Source organism: Beta vulgaris, chromosome 6, assembly GCF_026745355.1.
Source record: "Beta vulgaris subsp. vulgaris cultivar EL10 chromosome 6, EL10.2, whole genome shotgun sequence".
Classification (NCBI taxonomy): Eukaryota; Viridiplantae; Streptophyta; class Magnoliopsida; order Caryophyllales; family Amaranthaceae; genus Beta; species Beta vulgaris.
Genome location: NC_079207.1, coordinates 54,424,793 through 54,445,975, shown reverse-complemented (window position 1 = coordinate 54,445,975; position 21,183 = coordinate 54,424,793). Strand labels below are relative to the sequence as shown.

The 21,183-nt window shown below is 36.1% G+C and overlaps 2 protein-coding genes across 3 annotated transcripts; one reads left to right on the top strand and one right to left on the bottom strand.

The window, feature by feature from the left end:
• Positions 1-9,731: 9,731 nt before the first annotated feature.
• LOC104897090 (OVARIAN TUMOR DOMAIN-containing deubiquitinating enzyme 12) lies at positions 9,732-16,911 on the top strand. 2 transcript variants are annotated; one of them, XR_007274970.2, is made up of 11 exons: positions 9,732-9,959; positions 10,999-11,241; positions 12,771-12,844; positions 13,064-13,118; positions 13,191-13,265; positions 13,714-13,787; positions 13,892-13,940; positions 15,310-15,394; positions 15,553-15,652; positions 16,496-16,552; positions 16,642-16,911. XR_007274970.2 is itself a non-coding variant. In XM_010683911.4 (10 exons), the coding sequence occupies exons 2-10, from the start codon at positions 11,080-11,082 to the stop codon at positions 16,686-16,688; spliced, it is 678 nt and encodes a 225-aa protein (XP_010682213.1). In that variant the 5' UTR covers positions 9,736-9,959; positions 10,999-11,079; the 3' UTR covers positions 16,689-16,911. The 2 variants fall into 2 exon arrangements, 1 of the variants encoding a protein (XP_010682213.1); XM_010683911.4 differs by lacking the exon at positions 15,553-15,652 and having other exon boundaries at positions 9,736-9,959.
• Positions 16,912-18,707: 1,796 nt separating this feature from the next.
• LOC104897089 (WD repeat-containing protein LWD1) lies at positions 18,708-20,034 on the bottom strand. The gene has a single exon (XM_010683910.4). It carries the CDS (start codon positions 19,896-19,898, stop codon positions 18,834-18,836), a length of 1,065 nt encoding a protein of 354 aa, XP_010682212.1. The 5' UTR covers positions 19,899-20,034; the 3' UTR covers positions 18,708-18,833.
• Positions 20,035-21,183: the final 1,149 nt, after the last annotated feature.

Sequence of the window (21,183 nt, the reverse complement as noted above, 5' to 3'; positions counted from 1 at the left end):
TTAGAGTGATGCACGTCTGAAGTTGGACAATCAGGAGTCGGGGTACATGGTGAGCGTGCCATGGCTTTTTCTAGGAATTGGATTGATCACCGTTCCTATTTTTATTCAAAGGTTCCTCGATATCGCAGGTCACTATGGAATATGAAGTCGCGCCCGTATTTCGTCTTCCTAGGTGAAGGCTGGTTTTTAGTTAGACAACTCGGTCCAATAATTATTCCATTAAAGTAATAAAATGATGGTTAAAGTTTAGTACAGTAAAAGTTATTTGCAAAATGTTAGATTGTTATATTATTATTTATCCATGCTTATTACTTATTAGTATCATGCATGTTAGGAATGTTTATTTATTATCATGTAGTACTCAACTTTGCCTTATTGATCCTGTGATGACCCATTTTTGATGAGCAGATTCTTTAGTGCATTGACATCTACAGGTGTGCAGATGTTGCATCATGGAGATTTGGGAATGGAGAGTTGTGTAGCTGATTGAGTTAATTATTGTTTTAGTAGGAACATTTTATTTAAGTTGGTGTGAAGTTAACATTGGTAGTTTTGTTTGGATTTAAATGACTTTGATTATTATATTTCAATTCTAAAGTTTAGTTACATGTTTTCCGCTGCGAAATTCTGAATAAGCCGATACGTTATCACACGGACGATAATACTTTGATAATTATCTAAGTTTTATATTGAAAAGATATTTTGTAAAAGAAAGAATTATTGGCGTGTTACATGAGTTCGAAATTTCCATCACAAAAAGCAAAAAATAAATTCAGAAAATAATCAAAATAATATGAAATTTCAATCTCCTCTTTCCTCTGTTTTTCGCAACCGCACCACGACCCTTGACGAGCTCCGCCAAATAACCACCACCACCTGCTCTCTTACTTGCCGCCGCCGACTAGCCGCCCCAATCCCCTCCCCTCTCTCGCTCTCTTTCTTCCCTTTTGAACCCTCCTCGAAGTTCGCGACCCGACACCACAACATCACTGCCTTTCTAGTCGCCACCCCTCTGTCGCCCTTCGCGACTGCAAACTGCTACCATCGTCGACCTTCCTTCGTCGGTTCAGCATCCCCGTTCCTCTTCTCTCATCCACATGAGTGTGTGAGCAGTGAAGGAAGACCATGCCTTGGTCTTTTTTCTCTTGTTTTATTTTGGGTAAGTTTTGACTTAACTCCTCACTTACACTTTGTTTGGTATTTTTCTTAGTAAAGGAAGGGAAAATAAAGGAAGAGACAGGAAAAGAAAGGGAAAGAAGAGAAAAAAAGTTAGTTGTAGTTTTCATTGTTTGGTATAATTGGTAGATTTAAGAGGAATCACATGTTTGGTTGTCATTAGTAAAGGAAAGAAAAGTAAGAAAATAAAGAAAACATAGGTAAAAAGCTTGTTAGCTTTCTTTCCTGTCAAATTCTTCCGATTTTGGGAGGAAAGGAAAGCAAAAAGCAAGGATTTAAGAGTATTCTTTTCCTTCCACTTCCTCTCCCTTCCAATCAAACCCTTCTTATTTTCTTTTTCCAAATATGAGAAAGTTTGGTTTTACATTTCCTTTCTTTTCCATCCAAATCTTTCCTACCAAACAAAGCCTTAAACAACTTAATGATGCTTATATATAACTCACTTTATTCACATGGACTCTTCAAACGGGCTTAATGATATATTTCTAAGTAATAGCAAGATTAATATATGTTTATAATAATTAGTTAATAAAATCACTCATAAAATAAGATTACTAAGTTTAGTAAATATTTATAGTTAGTCTATAATAAAATATATGTTATCAAGATTTAGATTATTTGAGCTACAACATATTTTAACATATACTCCTAAATTAAACTAGTTTAGAAGTTATAATCACTTATAATTTTAATAACTAACTCACTTATATGAGTGCAACTATTAAATTCTAAGCTTATAACATGATAATATGACTAAACTATATATGGGTAATATTTTTTAATTCGATTTCTAAGTAATATCTATAGATTATCATGAGATAAGTATAAAGGTTTTGGATAAACTTTTATAACTTCAACATGTTATGCAAACGCTAATTAAGTTAGACAATATAACTTATATAAACAATATTGTAAATTAAGGATCGTACTTAAAGAGCACTCATACTAATATTTTCTATTGATTATTAAGTTATAAAATACTCGTATTTAAACTTAAAAAAACTCATTTCTCGGAGCTCAGTAAGGACGATATCAAAGACATAAGAAGAGGGTTATCATACTGCAATCGAGGTAACAACTACTGCTAGTATCTGCAACTCTCTTGAAATATATTTTATGAAATTATGACATGCTACTGAAATGGTAATCATTTACGAACAAGTAATTCTGAGTTGCAGGATTATTATTCATACATGTTTTAATTAAGTATTATGCAGTTCATACAATTCCAATAAAATGATATATGATAAATATAGATCACTAAAAATGATACTATTTATGAGATATTACTAAAAGATTGAAAGTTACTGAATTATACTAAATCTCTTGTCAAGTAAAAAAAATGTAATTTATAAATTAAAGTGAAAAAACTGGTTGATTGTATCCACTAACTGACTAAAGGTCGTGCACGTATGTTTACTGGGGCACTGGCCCATTACTGTTTACTGGTGTAGGGCAATTCTCGGGGCCCAGGTCCTTGCACAGTGGTGCATACACATAATGGGAGACGTCCTAGCGTTGACTGATGTACATCAACTAGAGTAAAAACTGATGAAATGGGATTATGGATTATTAAGGTAAAACTGAATGAATGTTATTTTTCGTAAGTGTTTGAATTATTCTATCCCTCTGTTTGCAAATAAAATGAGTTAAAATGGATTTATGTTGCTAGAGTAGCTTGTTACTAAGCCTCGACTCATAACGTTTTGTATTTATGTTTTAAGTGCTGCTCGGGACGATGGTACTGCATCGTGGCAAGGATTACCACCTTATAAAATCATCTAGTAGTAGTGCTATTATCTTGTAAGGTTAACTTAACTAACAAGTAAGACCATATACTTTAATATGAATTATTGCTGTGATAGTAACGTTAACGTTGTTTGCTTTAATATAATATAAGATGTTTAAGTTATCGCTATTATATCTCATAATGTCTAAATATATTATATGATTGTAGCATTACACCTTCCTAACTGAAAGTATGGTAGTAATGCCTCAACTAAGTAGGTATTCCACTGCTAATTAGGTAGTCTTAAATTGTGAATCAGTAGTCGGGCCGTTACATTATGTACCTCCTCGTATATGCTATTATTTGTGCCACCTTAGTGCACTAAAAACAACTAACTCAAGAAGTATTCTTCTCTTACATGTAATGATAATAATAATTAATCACTACCATAATAAAGTTCCAGTACTTATAACAATACTTATGAGCTTTCTAAAACCTTTAAAATTATTCTTTTGACATTAAAACTTCAACCTTTAAAACTATAGATATGGTTATAAATTTTTACTCCTTAAAAACCCATAAAAAGTCATAATTTTAACACATTACAAACCCTAAGTTTAAACCTTTAAAAGTGAATTACAGATCTATTACTACTCATACTAATAGTTTGACAACAATTGAGCAATAATAATAACAATATAAATGATAAATCCGAAAACAATAAAGAAAAAGAACAACATAGAGGACGAGAAGAAACAAACGGAAATAAGATGTGGAAATAGAGGAGGAGCAGCCGATGGCAGGGGAGCGGCGACGCATGTAGAGGATAGAGGGAGGGAGATCGGCGAAAGATTGAAAATTGGGTGAGGGAGGAGGGAGAGAGGAGGCCGAAAAGAATGAGGTTGGAGTGGGAAGGAATTAGGGATATGTAAGATTGTTTAATGAGGTTCCTCTTGAACCCTAGATTTGATGATGACAAAGGAATAAAGATATAAACTAAGTAATGAAGAAACAAGTTGTTAAGTGAATAGATTTTTGTAAGGTATCATTGACAAGAGCAAAGAGAATACTAAGTTAAGAAGAAATCAAGTTTGGATTTTGAAGATTAAGTGAAGATGCTCAAGGAACTGATACTGGAGAAATGTTGAAACAAGAAGACCAAAGCAAGACTTTCTGTTTCTATTTCCAATAAAAAGGAACGAGTAAGAATTGGTAAGTAACTGTATATGTGGCAATTTAAAAAGAGAATGAGCGTATGTTCCTTTGAGAGGAACAGACGAACTGAAACTACCGTATTAAGCAGTACAACGATTAATGTATGACGCTTATGTGTTTTATGCATAGATTCTAGAAAACCGTTTTATGTAAGTAAAAATATCCCCTCCACTGCAAACCCCCCTTTCCCCGCAAAACCCCCTCCCCCGCAAACCCCCATCTCCCTGCAAAATCCCCTCCACCGCAAACCCCCCTCCCCCCGCGAACCCCTCAACCCCCCTCCTCCCGCGAACCCCTCAACCCCTTGTGCTTTCCCGGCGAACTCCCCGCAAACGAGGGCAGACTCACTTGGGGTCCTGGGTGGCACGTGCCCCACCATTTTTTTTTTTTTTAAAAAAAACTACTTCAAAAAGAACAAATATAAAACAAAAAAAGGCCTTCCGTCAGGCTTTCGGACTCCCTTAGTACTACTACTACTCGGTTTTCACAAATCCCACTCTCCCGAAATATTATTTTAACCTGTCAAAGATTAAAAAAGGTACTTTTTGAACCTAAAAAGTGAAACCTAAAAAATAGCCTGACATTGCCATCGAGTGTTAAGTCTTCAGAACAACAATCCAACTTTGCGAATTGCAACAGTAGAGTAGTAGACAAGAAGACGCAAGTCACGCAACTCGCCATCACGCACTGATGCAAATTGTATGTTCAACCTTTCTTTTTCTTTTTCGTTTTTTCCACAAGTATCAAATTACCAATTGACTTTGCTTTTTGTTTCAAATTTACTACTTGCTTTTTTTGATTGAATTACAATGAGATTGTTTAATTATTTTATTTGAATATTAGACTATTATTTTCAATATAAAATTTACTTGATTTTTATATTTGATTGCAGATTTCAAAATATGAAGACTCAACGAGAACAATTGTAGTGGTTTATATAGAAAATAAATTAGATTGTGATTTAAATAAAAATAATTTTTTTGTGGGTGATTTTATGTATTTCTGGATTTTTTTGAATTTTTGCATAATATTAGGTTGATTATATTGGTTCCCCACCATTATTGAAATCTTGGATCCGCCCCTACCCACAAACCCCCCTCTCCACAAAACCCCCTTCGCCACAAACCCCCCTCTTCACAAAACCCCATCCGCCGCAAACCCCCTCCCTCCTCAAACCCCCACAAACCCTCCCCCCCAAACCCCCTTCCCATGCAAACCCCCTACCCCGCAAACCCCCCTTCCCCTATGAACCCCTCAAACCTCTCGCGCTTTCCATGGCAGATCCTCACCCCTTCTGCTTCTTCTTCTTCCTTTTCTCCCTCCTCTGGAAATTCAAAAAATAATTTTTTCGGGGGGAGGGGCGACAGGGGTAGGGGAGATGGGGGGAGGGGCGACGGGGACATGGGAGAAGGGGGGTGGCCGGAGACGAAGATTGGGGTAGGCGGTGGCTGCCTGCCTGCGGAGAGCGGGGTGGGAGAAGGGTGGTGGGAGGGTTTTTTTCTTAAAAAAAACATAAAGTGTGGGTCATCACCTTTTGAACCGGTGACCAGTAAAAAGGCCCGTTTTTTACAAATGTTCCGCAAACGTGGGATTATTCCTAAATTTATGAAAGGTGGGACCGTTTTGGGAGGGTCGCTCAAAGGTGCGACTATTCCCATAAATAAATCCAAATATATATTAAAATATATTTAATAAAATTCATAAAATTACGGAGGATTACAACTACGGGGAGAGGGTAGTGGGGGGCAGCGGGGGGACTAGGGGGCTGTGGAGTGGAGGGAAGGGGGAGGGTTGGTGGTTTTCGAATTTTTGGGGGTTATGGGGCTGCAGGAGGGAGATGGAGGGTAGGGGGCTCAGCTAGGGTGACGGGTTGCGGGGGTGGAGGGGAAGGGGAGGGGGTGAGGGTGGGCTAGGGGATGAGGAGAAGGGGATGGGGTAGGGTGCTGGGTTGGGGGCTGATGGGGGAGAGGTGGTTGGTTAGCGGTTAGGATTAGGGTTAGAGTTTTAGGGTTTAGGGGTTAGGATCAGGGGTTAATAATGGCAAAATTATAAATAACACTAATGGCAAGTTAACGTCCGTTAGAAAAAGGACAATTGGTGAACGTTTTCGAAAGCTCAAGAGTATATGGTGAATATATTTAAAACATTGAGGTTATATGGTGAAATTCATGATTTGTCGGGGACATTTGGTGAAGAAACCGTTTTTTTAATAATCTTCTTTCGTTGTTTGTGGGCATGTGGCTGCTGGTTAGAGTGTTGGGCCACATATGATGTAGGGAACCCTAAGACTTATTGCTACCTCGGTCCTCACACCCTTTAGTTCACTCCTTCAGCGTCAATCCTCACGTTTCTCCTCTCTGCCACGCGCACCACCACCACCCTGTCGGCGGACTACCACCAGTACATGCCACCTCTTCAATTCTATCTCTCGCTCAACCCAACAAGCAAGCAACCAATCACCCCTTCGACCTTCTTTCTTCGGTTCGCCCTACTTTATTGCATTTGTCGATCTAGAAACGGTTATTCACATCATTGGTTTGTTGCTTTTTAGTTTGGATCCAAATTGTAATTCTACTTCTCTAGACGTTTACCTCGCCTACATTAATTTGCTAATTTTGAATGTAAGTTTTAAGTTTGTTGATTTCTCACATATAATATTACACTGCTTTTCCAGTTCTCTTCGTGTAGAATCAAGTAATTAGTTATTCAGTTTGACTTTATAAAACAATTACTACTTTTATTCTTCTCTCTCTCCATTCATATTTTATTTTCTTATTGACATATTAGGTTGAAGAATATGTAAGATGTGAAAACTTTAAACCAAATACTCTATGTGAAGCGCATTCTTAATGCACCAAGCACAACCTTCTTCTTTTATCCGCGGTGTGAAAACTTTAAACCTAATTCTTGTTTTGCCTAAAAAGAAACTCGTCTTTTTACTTAATCTTTAAAACTATTTTGTATATAATATTTCACCTATTTCTCTCAAACTACCTTACTCTCAAACACTAAGCACACTTCAAAACACTCTAAAACTCCACTAAATTATTTTTAAGCTTCAAAAATCCTCCTCCCAAAAGTTGTTATTCCCTAAAACCAAAGCAACACAAGTGTATTTGTGAGGTCCCTTTCAATTATTTTATTCTTCTTGATTACTTGAAGTTACTACCGCATTTTTCTTCACTATGTAGATCCTCTAAAAATGCATGTTTTTGTATATTCTATTCTCCTTTTAACACTTCTTTATTATGCATATTTTTCTATATTTGATTGATTTTCATTGCTTTTCTTCAACACCTATAGTATGCTTAATTACTTGCTAATCAAAGACCTAAATGAATGTCAACATTAAATTTAGATAACTTGGACAATTGGTTTAGGAGCCTAATAAGTTCATTGCTTAATAAACTTACCATAAAAATTAGTCTTTTCGTGCTTACATTGAGGACTTAAATTAATTTTTAGGGTGTACAAAATTGACATTGCTTGGGTGTTTTTTTACCATAAATTTAGAAAATGGATTTGTATTTAGTAGAGGTTAACAATGGACGATCGAGTTTGATTTATGATCGTTCTCGTACCCTCACCTTCTAACTCAAATTTTGGTTTATTTACCAAAAATATTCATAACAGGAAAACCTACATTGGGTAATGTCCCTTTTCTATTGCCCCTTTCGGTTTTATGAATATTCAATTAGGTTTATAAGTCTTCATTTAAAGACTTGTTGGTGACTTTTTTCAAAACATTTCAAAATAAAAAACCTTCAATGGAGTAGTCAAACCCGCAATCACTCTGTAGATGTGTAAATAATCTACCTATAATATGACACATTGATACCCTATCAAAATCCACATATGTAGCAAATGCTTCATCATGACATCCCAACTAATGAAATCTTAATAGGTTAAATTAGATTTTCTCTTTGATGGCCAATTTTTGATTTATGTCTTGAATCTATTGATCATATATTTTCCTATATCCTAGATCATGTTGACTCCTTTGCTCAAAATATTCTTTCTAATCATCCTTTGCGCAAAATATTATTTCTAATCAAATAACGCTAGCTAGCCTCTTTAACAATGAAATTAAATATTCTACATGAATTCCATTGTTTACCAAAATTGTATTTTCTCCTATGGAATGTATGGTAGGAGCACCCTTAATAATAAAGTTCATAAAATGATACATTCACGAGCTCTAGGATAATTGATAGAGCACTTTGATACCAAATAAAATATCAAGTAAGGAACCAGTTGGAACCAAAAAAAAATTCCATTTTCTCCTTGATTAACCATGTAGGAACAAATACATTATTATAGTCAATTGGGACCATACCGTGTAGGATACATTTAAAATTAAGTTTAATGAAGTTGATATATATAAACTTGTAGATGATTGCTGACATTATTCACAAAGATCACTTAGGAACAATTTTCCAATCAAAGAATTAAAAAATTTAACAGGTTTGTCTATTCGTTGATTGTTAAAGTAAATACCTAGCATAATGGTGTGTACTTAGTGGCTCAGAAGATGGGTGTCTCCAATCTCATCATCGAAGGTGATAATATGATAATAAACATCTTTCGAGGATTATATCAATGCTCTTAAACCTCCCACTTATAATTAACATTGTTCGTTATAATATTTCTACTTTTGAGTCAATCTACTTCGCTCATGTCTACTGAGTAGCTAATTGATTTGCCAAAAAATTTAATAAACTTGGTCGTATTATTGCAAGCACAATGCACTACATTGATGATGTCCACTCAGATACATCTAACTTTTCAATAAAGTAACAATTGATAACCACTCAACAACTCATCTCTTGAAAATTATATGTTAAGATAAGTATTTGAACTACACTTAGCCACATAGTGTATTATAACCAATCACTTGATTTTTTTTTTTTGTTTTTCACACTTCACCATGTAGATGCGTCTTTCTATATGTTATTCTCATTATCGTTTTATTTATTTACTATAATTTATTTTCTTGTTCTAGGTCTTTGCCTCATTAAGATTAAAAAAAATCAACATCCTCATTCTATGTTGATGTGCATAATTTAAAAGAAAAATGTTTCAGTTTTACAAAATATATAAGAGTTTAAACTTCTGCAAAAATCAACAACTTAACCATAAATATTTCAAAATTTGACTAAGTTATTTACATAATTCATTCGAACTTTTCATTCACTTAACAATTAAACTTGAAATGAAATTTGTTCACAAACATATATATCCTCCAAAAAAAAAAAATGACCATATTACTAAATATTTCTCATAGCAAGAAATAATCAATGGCTCAAAATTCACAATTTACAAATAAAACCATACAAGACTATTCATAGCTATTAATAAAACCCAATATGGTAATGAATTAAGTCTAAAAAAGAAAAAGAAGGGACATGCATGGTTGTGCCGCGCAAGTCCTCTCCACGGCTCCCGGGCACTTTCTCTCTCCTCCTCCTTTTGTGGTAGTGGACGACTGCTGCTCTCTATCCCTATATTAACGCGGTATGCGGCTACGCGCAAAACCCAATTTTTAAATATATATTACGTAATTAAATATTAAATATTAAATATTAAATATAGGGATTAAATTCATAAAATAAAATACCCCCCCATTTCTTTTCCAACCCCCACCAACCAACATCAATTCTAATATTCACACGTCTAAATATCAATCAACCAAAAAACAAAAAAATATCCAACTTGATTATACGATAATTGATCATCGAAGAGAAAAACAACAAGAAGAAAGGGTCAATTCGATCTGCTTGTTTTTTGTTACCTAATTGTGTTTGTTTTCTTAATTCATACGATCATTATTATAATCAAGGTAATATTCGACCTTCAGTTTCGTTGGTTTTGCACAAATTTTCTTATATAGATGCTGATTTGATTTCAATTTAATCATCTGTTTTTATATGAATTCGGAGACTTCGAAATTGGGGGATTATGAGTCTATGACGTTGTTTTCCAATTTGAAAATTGAAATTTTGTTGATTTTTGCTATTGTTGATTGTTCCCTTATTTCAGAATTTTAGGGATGAATTGTGCAAGATAAGATGTAGATGATAAGGATGGTTTGAAGTATAAGAATATATGATGCGTATTTCTTTGTGGTTTCGACTTTTGGATTTGGATCAAAGGTTTAATTTGATATAATAGATTACTAAATAAGGAGGTTGATTAATTTGCCGTATTCATTGATGAATTTAAGAGTTTTGTTTTTGATTTAGAAAGAAGTTTCGTCTCCTGTGAATAACCTTTATTTGGGGGTCAATAGGTGAGGGGTCCAAGTTGTAATCATTGTTTTGACTTTTATATGTTAATTCATCAATTACTTGCAAGTAATGTGTTTATCTCATCTTCTCCGAAAATTCAAATTCGGCATTCGTTATTGGACATTGTACATAAGAAGTAAGAACCTCTACTATAATTGAGTAATGAGAGGTCACAAGAACCTCTAATATAATTGAGTAGGGTTTGATTGTTATGTTTCTTTCTTAGTGCGTTAATCGGCTGATCCGTTCACATACCGGAATATATGCAACCTATTTTGTGTTTGTTAGACAGATGGGTGAGACATGAGAGAGAAGCTTTCCAAGATGCATAATATGTAGGTTTGATTAGAGTGTTTGAGTGTTGCTAATCAAGGTTGGACCAAGTCTTCATCTATCAGCCTCATTTTTGGCGCTTTCTTACAGAACTCACTGTAAATGTTTTGTTTTGGATTGTACAAGGAATTCGACTGACTTGCTTTTTCCTGGATTTCTGAAATATCATTTGAAGTCGGAATCTTCCTTTTTTTTGTACTTATTAAATGTCTGTTTGATAGACACTAATGTATTTTTTTGTATTTTCATCTTCTGCAGGCTTACGTTATTACTTATATTGTACTGCCATATTAAGTTTCTATCCTTCATCTGTGCTGATAGTAGAAGATTTCAATCGGAATGGTGACAAATGAGTTCCACAGTGAATGTTCTAGCTCAACTTCGTGGAATAGTCAGCCTGATACTGAGGATGATAGGATGATAGCACTTGTTTTAACAGAAGAGTATTCTCAACTGGATGGTGCTGTTGGTCGGCGTCTCTCTAACCTTGCACCTATTCCTGTAAGATCACAACACTTTCGCTTTTACAATACTATTAAGGTGAATGCAGTAAATATTTTAGGACAATCCCTTATTGTTAGACATGAATTCTATATATCTTGTCATAAAGAAGATGTCAGCTAGTGGTATCCTGGAAGACACTGAGGCTCTGAGTTTAATTGCAACAAATTGGTATACGCTGCTTGCTCTTGCTTAATTCGCGTCATTGATTTCATTGTTGCTCGCCTTTTTGTGCTGTTGACTTCGTTTAGCCGTTCATCGTACAGTCGCTTTAGTGAGACAATCTCCCAGTTATTGCACTTTGTCATATTTTGTGAATCTGACTAATATTAAAGCACTCTGAACTGTCACTGAACACTACAGCCGTGTCCATGTTTTCCGTTTTGTCTTTTGCAGGAAGTCTTATTACATGAATTTACAAGTTATGGTGCCTCTAATTTTTCTTCGTATGCCGTCTTTGCCTTAGCCAAAGGCTAGTAATTGTTATTTTTCTTTCCTGTCTGTAAGCACTGTGGGGCCACACTTATCTCCCCTATTTACCTTTGGCGCAGAGTGAGGATCCATAGCTCAGTTGTAATAATAATAGGATACCTTTTTTCTCATTATTATACTCCCATGGGAAGATGGTTTGTGGCGTGCAAGGCAGTAAAAATGCCTCCTCTTACTGGCAACGCAGTAGTCTTACTTCCTTTCATATTGTCTTAAGCACTCGTTTTCTTTCCAGATTCCTTGACATTCCCCTTCTTTTAACTGTAATATTTTGAATCAGGAAACTTTATCTTATTTGTAACAAGTTAATATAGAAAAAAGAAAAAGCTTGGTAGAATTGGTATCTGGGGACACTCTTGTGCTCTACACAGATTGACTTCTGATCTATACTGAGTGCCTTTTGGACTATGAAAGTTTCTGTTCTTTTCTTTTTCTTATTGGTCAACTTAAAATACTCGAGCATTGCATGTTTCCCTAGAATTATGTTTTCCTTATTGGTTGATGGGACGGACTGATTAAGAGGGGTTAATATGACACCTTTGGAATTAGAGGGAGTTTAGATTCAGTGTTTCATGCTCTTACCTTTATGTTTTCAACTACTCCCCTTGTGCCTAGATTAGAGGTCACATTCCAATTCTAGGCCCTCCGAAATAATATGCTAAATTTGAAAGACTACATTGATGGTGGATTTGTTAAATGTAAGTAGTGAAGGATAAATGTAGTTTTGTAACTCAAATCCTTCAAAATGACCCCCAACAAAAATGTTGCCTATTATTTAGGGACGGAGGGAGCTGTTTATGGTTATGCTATCCCCCGTATCCTCAATCTGCACTGTAGCTACAGATTTCTTGCTATTGGTAATTTTTTGGCTGTCCTTGGCTGCGTTGGTGATCTACGTTTCGATATTCTTGAAAAATAGCTAAAAGCAACTGCAGCTCTTAATCTTTTTTTTTTTTTTGGTGGAAAGCTCTTAATCTTATACGTACTTCAGATTTTGATTAAATGCTCTCTCTGTATTTTAATACCTTGCCAATGTGCAGGTTGTCCCAAGGATAAATTCCTATTTTCCCACCTTGAGTGACGCCAACTTGGATCACCAGCGGCTTCTTCAGAGGTTTGTCTCATGCTTAAGTACTTGAGTGGTTGGGTTTAAGCATTCACTTGTTTGAGAGAGGTGAGGGTTGCTCAACACTACCTCAATTTTGCACATCTATGAATTAGCAGTTAAGCGCGAGGAGCAGAAATTTGACCTCTGGATCTGTAGTGTTGATCGAGGGTTCTGTTCGTACTTCCTATTGGTCCATTATATTTTAACTGGTTCAGTTTTTTTCAGACTACAAGTTTATGGCCTATACGAAGTCAAAGTTTCCGGTGATGGAAATTGTCAGGTGAGTGGAGCTGGACACAATATGCAAATGTTGGTTGGTATAGTAGGCTTATTGATCTTTGTTTCATTGCAGTTTCGTGCACTCTCAGACCAGATGTTCAAGTCACCAGAATATCACAAGCACGTGCGCAAAGAAGTGATTAAACAGGTAAAAATGTTGTAGTCTCAGTGGTAAAGCACTGGCTAGTTAAAGAAAGGTTGTTGTAGGATAATTAGAAGGAATTTAGAGGGGATCTGATAGCTAAGAGGAGAGAACAAAGTTCAATATGCATTTATTTATTTCGACCTGAATTGGTTGCACTTAATGTCTGTTTTAACTCTTATTTTGGCAAGTATGAGTCTCAATTTTTTTGTTTTAAAGTAAACAGTGGCACTTGAAAGTCTGATCCATCATGAGGCCTAGTTTTTGGTTTCCTAAGAAAATACTGGCATGAAAGACTGAACTGTTTCGAGAGGGAAAACATACGCTTGCTTTAGCATGGTGTACATTTGTGGAAGTGTTATTGAGCTTTCAGATGCGATTGAATTACAGCACTTTCATTTTTGATAATCTTTCCCTTGAAAAATTTGATGTATACTAACAATCCTTTTTTCAGCTAAAGGACAACAAGTCTATGTATGAAAGTTATGTCCCAATGAAGTACAAGCACTATTACAAGAAAATGGCAAAGTATGTCTTTTTAATGATACTTCATGTTTTCAGTGATTTCTCATTGTAATTTCTTTGCAAAATTCCATTGTTTTATTTGCCATCTGATTTTGCATATACTGCAGGAATGGGGAATGGGGAGACCATTTAACTCTTCAGGCAGCAGCTGATAAGGTTTGCACCCTCTAATATGTATTTGTTGGTTTGAATGACTCCTTCAGGTTGTTTTCTGTTTTTGGAAAGTCCTCTGATGAACTAATTAAACCATTAACTGTGATATTGTACGAGTAACAAGATGAGCTTAAAGGTGAAAATTAAACTCATCTTGTGGGGATGTAGACTAATCAAAGGACAAAACATTTGAAAGAATGATGATAGACCACCATGCAATGTTATGTGCACTGAGCCGATAGGGGCTGGAGCCTCCCTGCAGTTTAGGCAGGACTTGAAAGCTTATGTGTAGGCATAGGCGTATATCAAGGGGCATATCATATTTTTGGTAATTCATGTGCAGAATATTCATGACGCAGATTACAGAATTAAGCTATTTAATTACTGTTCCTGCACCTCATTCAAGTGTAGATTTTTCCAGACATAATAATATTAATTAATAAGACAAGATTATTCACCTTTAAGATAAAGAATCTACAAACAAACAAAAGTCAAGTTAAACAAGACTGCCAGCACTGATCCTTGTGCACCAAGGTGGAGTATCATTCATGTTCGATTAGAATGCATTGCCAAAGTGAAGAAGCTGATTTCTAAATTTTAAACACCTTTGCAATCTAAGGCTTCCTTAATAAAAATACTAGCCTGATATTAGTTTATACTTTCACCTTCTATAATTAATTGTCATTTGATTATGTAATAGAAGTATGAATAGAAATTGATCAACTTGATGTGGACCAAGTCAGTAATAAATGATATTCTAGAATATGCATGACCCTGGATCAGTTAGTATTTCAAGATGCTTCTTTCAATGAACCGTCCCTTTACTGCTGTGTCCTCCAATGTATCACTTTCTAAATTTAAAGCCTGGATATGTTTTTTAAAGGGTATCATTTTATATTCTGGGCAGTATTTGAATTTGCTCTTTGTGTATGATATATTCATACTCGTATCAGAATTCAGAAGTATTGCTTTTGCTTTTCAAGTTGATTATGACCGTTGCCTCCTTAAGAGCTTATTTCCTATAAGTTCAGAGGCTATAAACCGCCAGAACATATTTTCTATGAGTTCAGAGGCAAAGAGTTAAATGACTGAAATTGCACGATTGTTAAAAGCCACTTTTGCTGTTAATACAATTATCTATATATAAAAATCCAAGCATCCGCGGAAGTTTGAAGTGTAAGTAGAAGGATGACTAGATTGAAAGAATAATAGAGTACAGAAGCTCGAATTGCAGTGCCTAAAGGCTAAAGCCCATCATTAATTCGATGTTGGTGTGTCAAAGTATTTCGGTTGCGACTGCTTTGGTGTGTACTTCTTGCTAGTCCATGTTATTTAACTTCGATGTCCATGTTGGTGCTTTTATTATCTGTAGTTTGCTGCGAAGATATGCCTTTTGACTTCCTTCAGAGACACCTGCTTTATTGAAATTATTCCACAGTACCAGGCACCTAAACGAGGTATCCATGATGTCTTTATAAATTGCACTCAACATTCATAATTTTATATTTAGTAGTAAAGACAACTACAGGAAGGAGACCTGGGTGTGTCGCCCATATGCTTTTTTTTTCAATATATAACTTTATAATTGACGTGTTTGCACTTTGTATGAAACCAGCATCAGAGTTTTCACTGAAGATGCCTTGATGTTTTTAACTTTTCCATAATGTAACCCTGTGTTTTTGAATAAGCTATGGTAATCTTGACGTTTTGAAAATGTGAGTTCTACAACCCTTCATACCAAGTACTGATTGATGTGAGTTTGTTGTTGTAAAATGACTTTACTATCTCAAAATGTGTTGTTTTCCTAACAAAAAAAAGTTAAAAAGTCAAAATCAGAAATGGCTATCTGAAATATGGAAAATGTTAAGTAGCCCTTCGGGCTACTGGCTATGTATTCAAAAGTCAAAACTAAAATTAGAAATACTAGGCATTAGATAAGCACTAATAACACTGAATGATATGTGATTTGTCCTAAATTCTAAGGGTAGTGAGTGGAAGCAATAACCAGAGTTAAGGAGGTGCATCGCCTTTTAACGGTAAATAGTTCCATTTTAATGCGAGGAATTGCTATCTTTGATAAGGAAGAAGAGTAGCAACCAAAATAAATACTCTGCCCCACTTTCCCTCTGTCCCACATAACTCTTCATACTTTCCATTTTCATCCATTGTACATAAAAACATTTCCAGCCTTAAATGTGCCAGGTGTCAAACCTTAAGTATGCCTCTTCTTCAAAATGACAGACCTGATTTATGGATGACTTTGTAAAATACATATGTACGTGGTGCAGCCTATGTGGCTATGTGAAGATCACAAGAGATTCTGTTAAGCCCTTAGTTGCTTCTTCCTCTGCATGTATATTTGGTTAATTTGACCAAGTATATTTCTCCCCCTCCCCCTCCCCCTCCCCCTCCCCTGTATGCTGCAATCTGCAAACTGCATTAGGAAATATAGTCATGCAGGCTGCAACATATTCTGGCAAAAAAAGAGAAGTTTCATGGTGGTCAGTGATGCTCTAAGGTTCCAATGGATATTGATAGTTGTCTTTCCTATGATGCAGAGCTCTGGTTAAGTTTCTGGTCAGAGGTCCACTATAATTCCCTTTATGAACTCCGAGGTTTGTTCTTTGTGAAGCTGTTTTGTTTTTCACTTTTTTCTTCGCACAAGTTATACTTTTAATTAACTCCAGGTTTGCCTTTCCTGCAGCGGCTCCTCTCCCGCCCAAACCAAGGAAGAAACACTGGTTGTTTTAGATCCAAGGGACTATTGAAGTTCGTGTTGATCAGAATTAACCCTTTTGTACATTTTTTTATAGCTAATGTACACTACCATAAAGATATTTGAGTTATTTTACATGTAGGCTTGCTATTTTTTGTAATTGTTTCTGTTCATAGTCTAATTTTTGATGGACTGGGGTATGCAAGCCTGTGAACTGCACTTAACAGATTTGTTACCATACTATTGATTCCTTGTTTATTTTTGTTTGTAAATAAGTGGATGATACACTATTTAAGATAAGTAGCTTTTTTTTCAGTATGTCCAATGTCTAAATAAAAATATGGTTACACAATGAGTCAGTGAACTTGTCAGTTTGTCCAATTTCCGTATATTAGCGTGGTTATGCAGTGAACTTGTCAGTACATGTAGAGTCTAGAGAAGCTGCTTTTGCAATTAGCTGCTGCGGAATCAAGAAACAGTTCATAACCGAAGTAGCTAGTTCAGCGTTCAGAATCATATTGGTGAACCCTAAAATCATGAAGGAACTTTAGTTGGCGAACCATTTTTGATATTTCCAAGTTTATTATCGATTCTTCTTTCATACGTAGTAATTCTATGCTTGACATATGTGTTGTTGCTTCTCCCACTACGAAACAAAGGATCCTATTGCCTTCTCCATGTGAATGATTTGCTTCCTATATTGCACATGGACTACAATTTACAAATATATTCAAAAATTAACGTTAAAATATGTCTTTGACAGTCAGCTTAACAAGCGGCTTAAGGTAAACAAAGAAGAGTTTTTATCGATGTTTTGCTCAAGACGGATGGGTATCTAATCCAAAATTAATTTCAAAAGACATGTAGAGCTCACATTGAATTTCAACTAGTTTTGGTCTGCTCTAAACATAAGTAGTGTATTGAACTTACAAGTAAGCTTCTATAGTTTCACTCTTGAATATTGGAAAAAGCTTCATTGAAGAAACATGAGATATATAAAACTGGTTCTGCCATGAATACTTTACCTCAAACAGGTTAAACAACCCAACCCAACATAAAATGCAGACAGTCAAGTAAACCGCCACTAATTCGGATTAAAATTATACTTACAAAGAAGTCCATAATCTATTGCATTGTTAATTAAACAACCATAATTAGCAGCTTTGTCGCAGTGCTTTGTTAAACTTCTTGTAAGCATCACTAACAAGCATTACCTTGCCTTGCTAGTAAGCATCTGCTGCATAGCCAGAACTTCTTGTAGTCCTTTGAATGGCAAGAACATCATGAATTGTGGCATGGGTTAAATGAGCAAACTTACCAATGACCATTTCATTATATCGGCATTTTTACACCGAAAACAGAAGCAGCACATGATGGAAGCATGTGGTGGAGGCCTACTACTTTGTACTTCTTAACACCAATCGGGAGACAGAAGATTTGCAACCAACAGATAGGCTATAACCATTGCAGATAAGTTACATCCACTATTACCTAATTCACAAGGAGCCCCCTCCCCTGCAATCCGAAGCACACGAATTGGTGCAGTGGTGATTTTTTGAACCAGTTCAACAAAACTAGGTAGTGCACAGCGTTCTCATACATGTTCTGCCTACCTAACAGAGAGTTTCACGAATTAGGTAACACTGGTTACATCAATTGCACGCCGAAGGAACTATCACACAAGGCAAGGATTCTTCCAACCACATTGAAGGCATAAGCAAAAGCTACTAGACAATCATGCAGCCATTCAATCTCTAAAACATATAATCGGGTAACCCACCTTTTATAATTGGGTCAGCAAGATGCATAAATTCACACATTAGCTGAAAAGCTTTGGATAATGCTGTCTACATTTTTAGTGATAATAACAACCAGCAGCAGATAGTTTATCCATTCTAACAACCAATTTAACAAAATTCAAACTCCTGCTTTACACTAGCTTCATTCATGATCAAACAACCTTCCTTTTGTCAATCATGCTAAATGCAACATCACACAAAATGAAAGCACATCCAAATGAAAGCACTAGATACAGAACAAATATAATCAACAAATGAGTAAATAACAGATTCTCCTTTGATAAATAGACAATTAATTATACTACACTTTTTTTCAATGAAACCCTACAAATAAGTAATAAGTAATAACCAATAGAACAGTGATTGATTGAAACTCTGAACTCAAACCCTGAGAATCTGGAGCTTATTAGCAAAAGCAATGGCAACCCAATCAGGCTGAGACGACGACCACTGAAGCTGCTCGATCTCAGCCCCAGCGGTGTAGGCCAAAATGGGATCCAACCCTCCTTCGACAGGCTGACCCATGGAAGACAAATCCCAAATCAAAGCTTGCATATCATCCCCAGCAGTACAAATGTGGCAAGAACTATGAGGTGCCCAAGCAATAGCATTAGCATTAGCTTGATGCCTTTGCAACTCCACCACCGGAAGCGTCGGAAACCGTATATCCAACACCACCACTTTAGGACTATCCATTATAATGGTAGCCATATACCTAGGGTCCTGTTTATTCCACCCTAATCTAACCAATGGAGTATCCGCCTCACAACTCTCATATATAATAGTGGAATGTTCTTTATCTCTCAAATCAAAAACCCTAACAGACCCATCAGCTGAAACCGAAGCAAATACTCCAGCCCCACCCCAAGCAATATCATAAACCTCTTTATCATGCGCAATCAATTGAGTATCAACAGTTTCTCTTTCAATATCCCAGATAGTACACGTCGTATCAATAGAAGAAGTCCCAATACGACGCGGTTCAGCCTCGTTCCAATCAAAGGAAGTTAAAGGACCGCAATACTCGGAGTTTTTGTTACCATTAAGGAAGGATTTGAGTTCTACACGAGTGGAGGAGAGAGAATCAGGGTTGATGTGCCAGAGACGGAGGAAGTCGGAGGAGGTGGCCAGAAGGTCGGGTTTTGAGCAGTCTTTGTCGGGTATGAAAATGGCTTTCGTGGGTGGGTAAGGATGGTCAAAGGAGAGAGAAGGGTCGGATTTGATTTCGCCGGTGGAATCGTCGAGTTGGACGATTTCGACTTTATTTGGGGTTTGTTCGAGGAGAGATGCGATGGCGAGACGGTACTTTTTGTCACGACGGACGGACCAGTTCATGGCGTAGATGTGCCATGGTGCTTCGTAGGTGTAGATTTCGGACCGTTGTTTCAGGAGGTCGTCGGAGAATAGTTCTGCTGGGTTCGTTGTTGGGTCGCTGTTGGCTCCCATTTTTCAATAACTGGGTGGTTCACTGTGTTTGCTCTAGTGCTGCTACAAATTCATAGATCTATCTATTTCTGGTACAAGAAGAATTGGGAGTTCTTTTTTGTTGGGATGGGAAGAATTAGTAAGGGAGAAGGTTACAAAAAAAATTTTAACTACGTTTATATACATTTTGATTTTTTTTTTTTAATAAGAAAAGAAAAAACTAGACTAGACTTTAAGAAAGGACTAGCCAAACATATCCATAGAAGGAAGAGAGGATCATCAATCTCGAACCATTGGTGACGAGTGGTACGCGAGTGACCTTTGTGCGCAAAAAAATCCACTGCTTGTTTAACCTCTGTAAAGCAGTGGTTGATCGTAACGTTGGAGAAGGAACAAAGATTCATTCCTGCATCACAAACAAAATTATCAAATTTCCAAGACATTTTCCAACATTTTCGAATGGAGTTGATCACAACCAAATTCCCTCAATGCAAATGTTGTTGATCCTTAAAGAGAGCGACACCTTGATTCCTTCACGCATTCCCCCAACACGAATATAAGTTCTAGGATGCAGAGATTTGGTACCCATAAGGAAAATTTTACCAACTATGGTCCCGGATGATGAACCCAAATGAGCCATCATCACTATTCAGTTTTGAACCATCAAAATTCAACTTGAAAAAACCAGCAGGGGAGGGGATCACCACACCTCTGTACTTTTTTTCATCTTCAAGTTGTTCTTAGAGTGAATAGAATAGGAAGTTGCGACATTAATGAGTAAGTTGCAATTCTGAGCATGGTGCCAATTCTTAGCAAAATTATTAACAAGAATATGTCTTAAAAGGGGATACACCATCTTGATGACAAATGACTATATTATGAGTAAACCAAATATGCCACCAGATAAAGAAAAGTTTACAAATTTGGTCCTTACTACAAAAACACCGAAGAGAAGAGAATACTTAAATTAAGATGGATTTGAGGAATGAGCGGCCAATCATCTAATTGATTTAGAGAAAAAGCAACATTCTTAGTAAAGGGACAATCAATCAAAAGATGAGACATATCTTCATAATGGAAATTACAAAGAGCACATTCTCGGGGAAGGAAGGTATGAAACTTTTTTAAAAGAGCTTTAGTAGGAAGACCATCTAAACAAACTTTCCACTAACAGAACTTAATCTTTGGAGAAATAGGAAGATACCAAATTCATAAGAATTTCAGTTTAGTAGTTGGCTTGATCCCATAGCCTTGAATAAGCTTAGACCCGTACTTCACTGAATAAATGCCATCCGGATTAAGACCC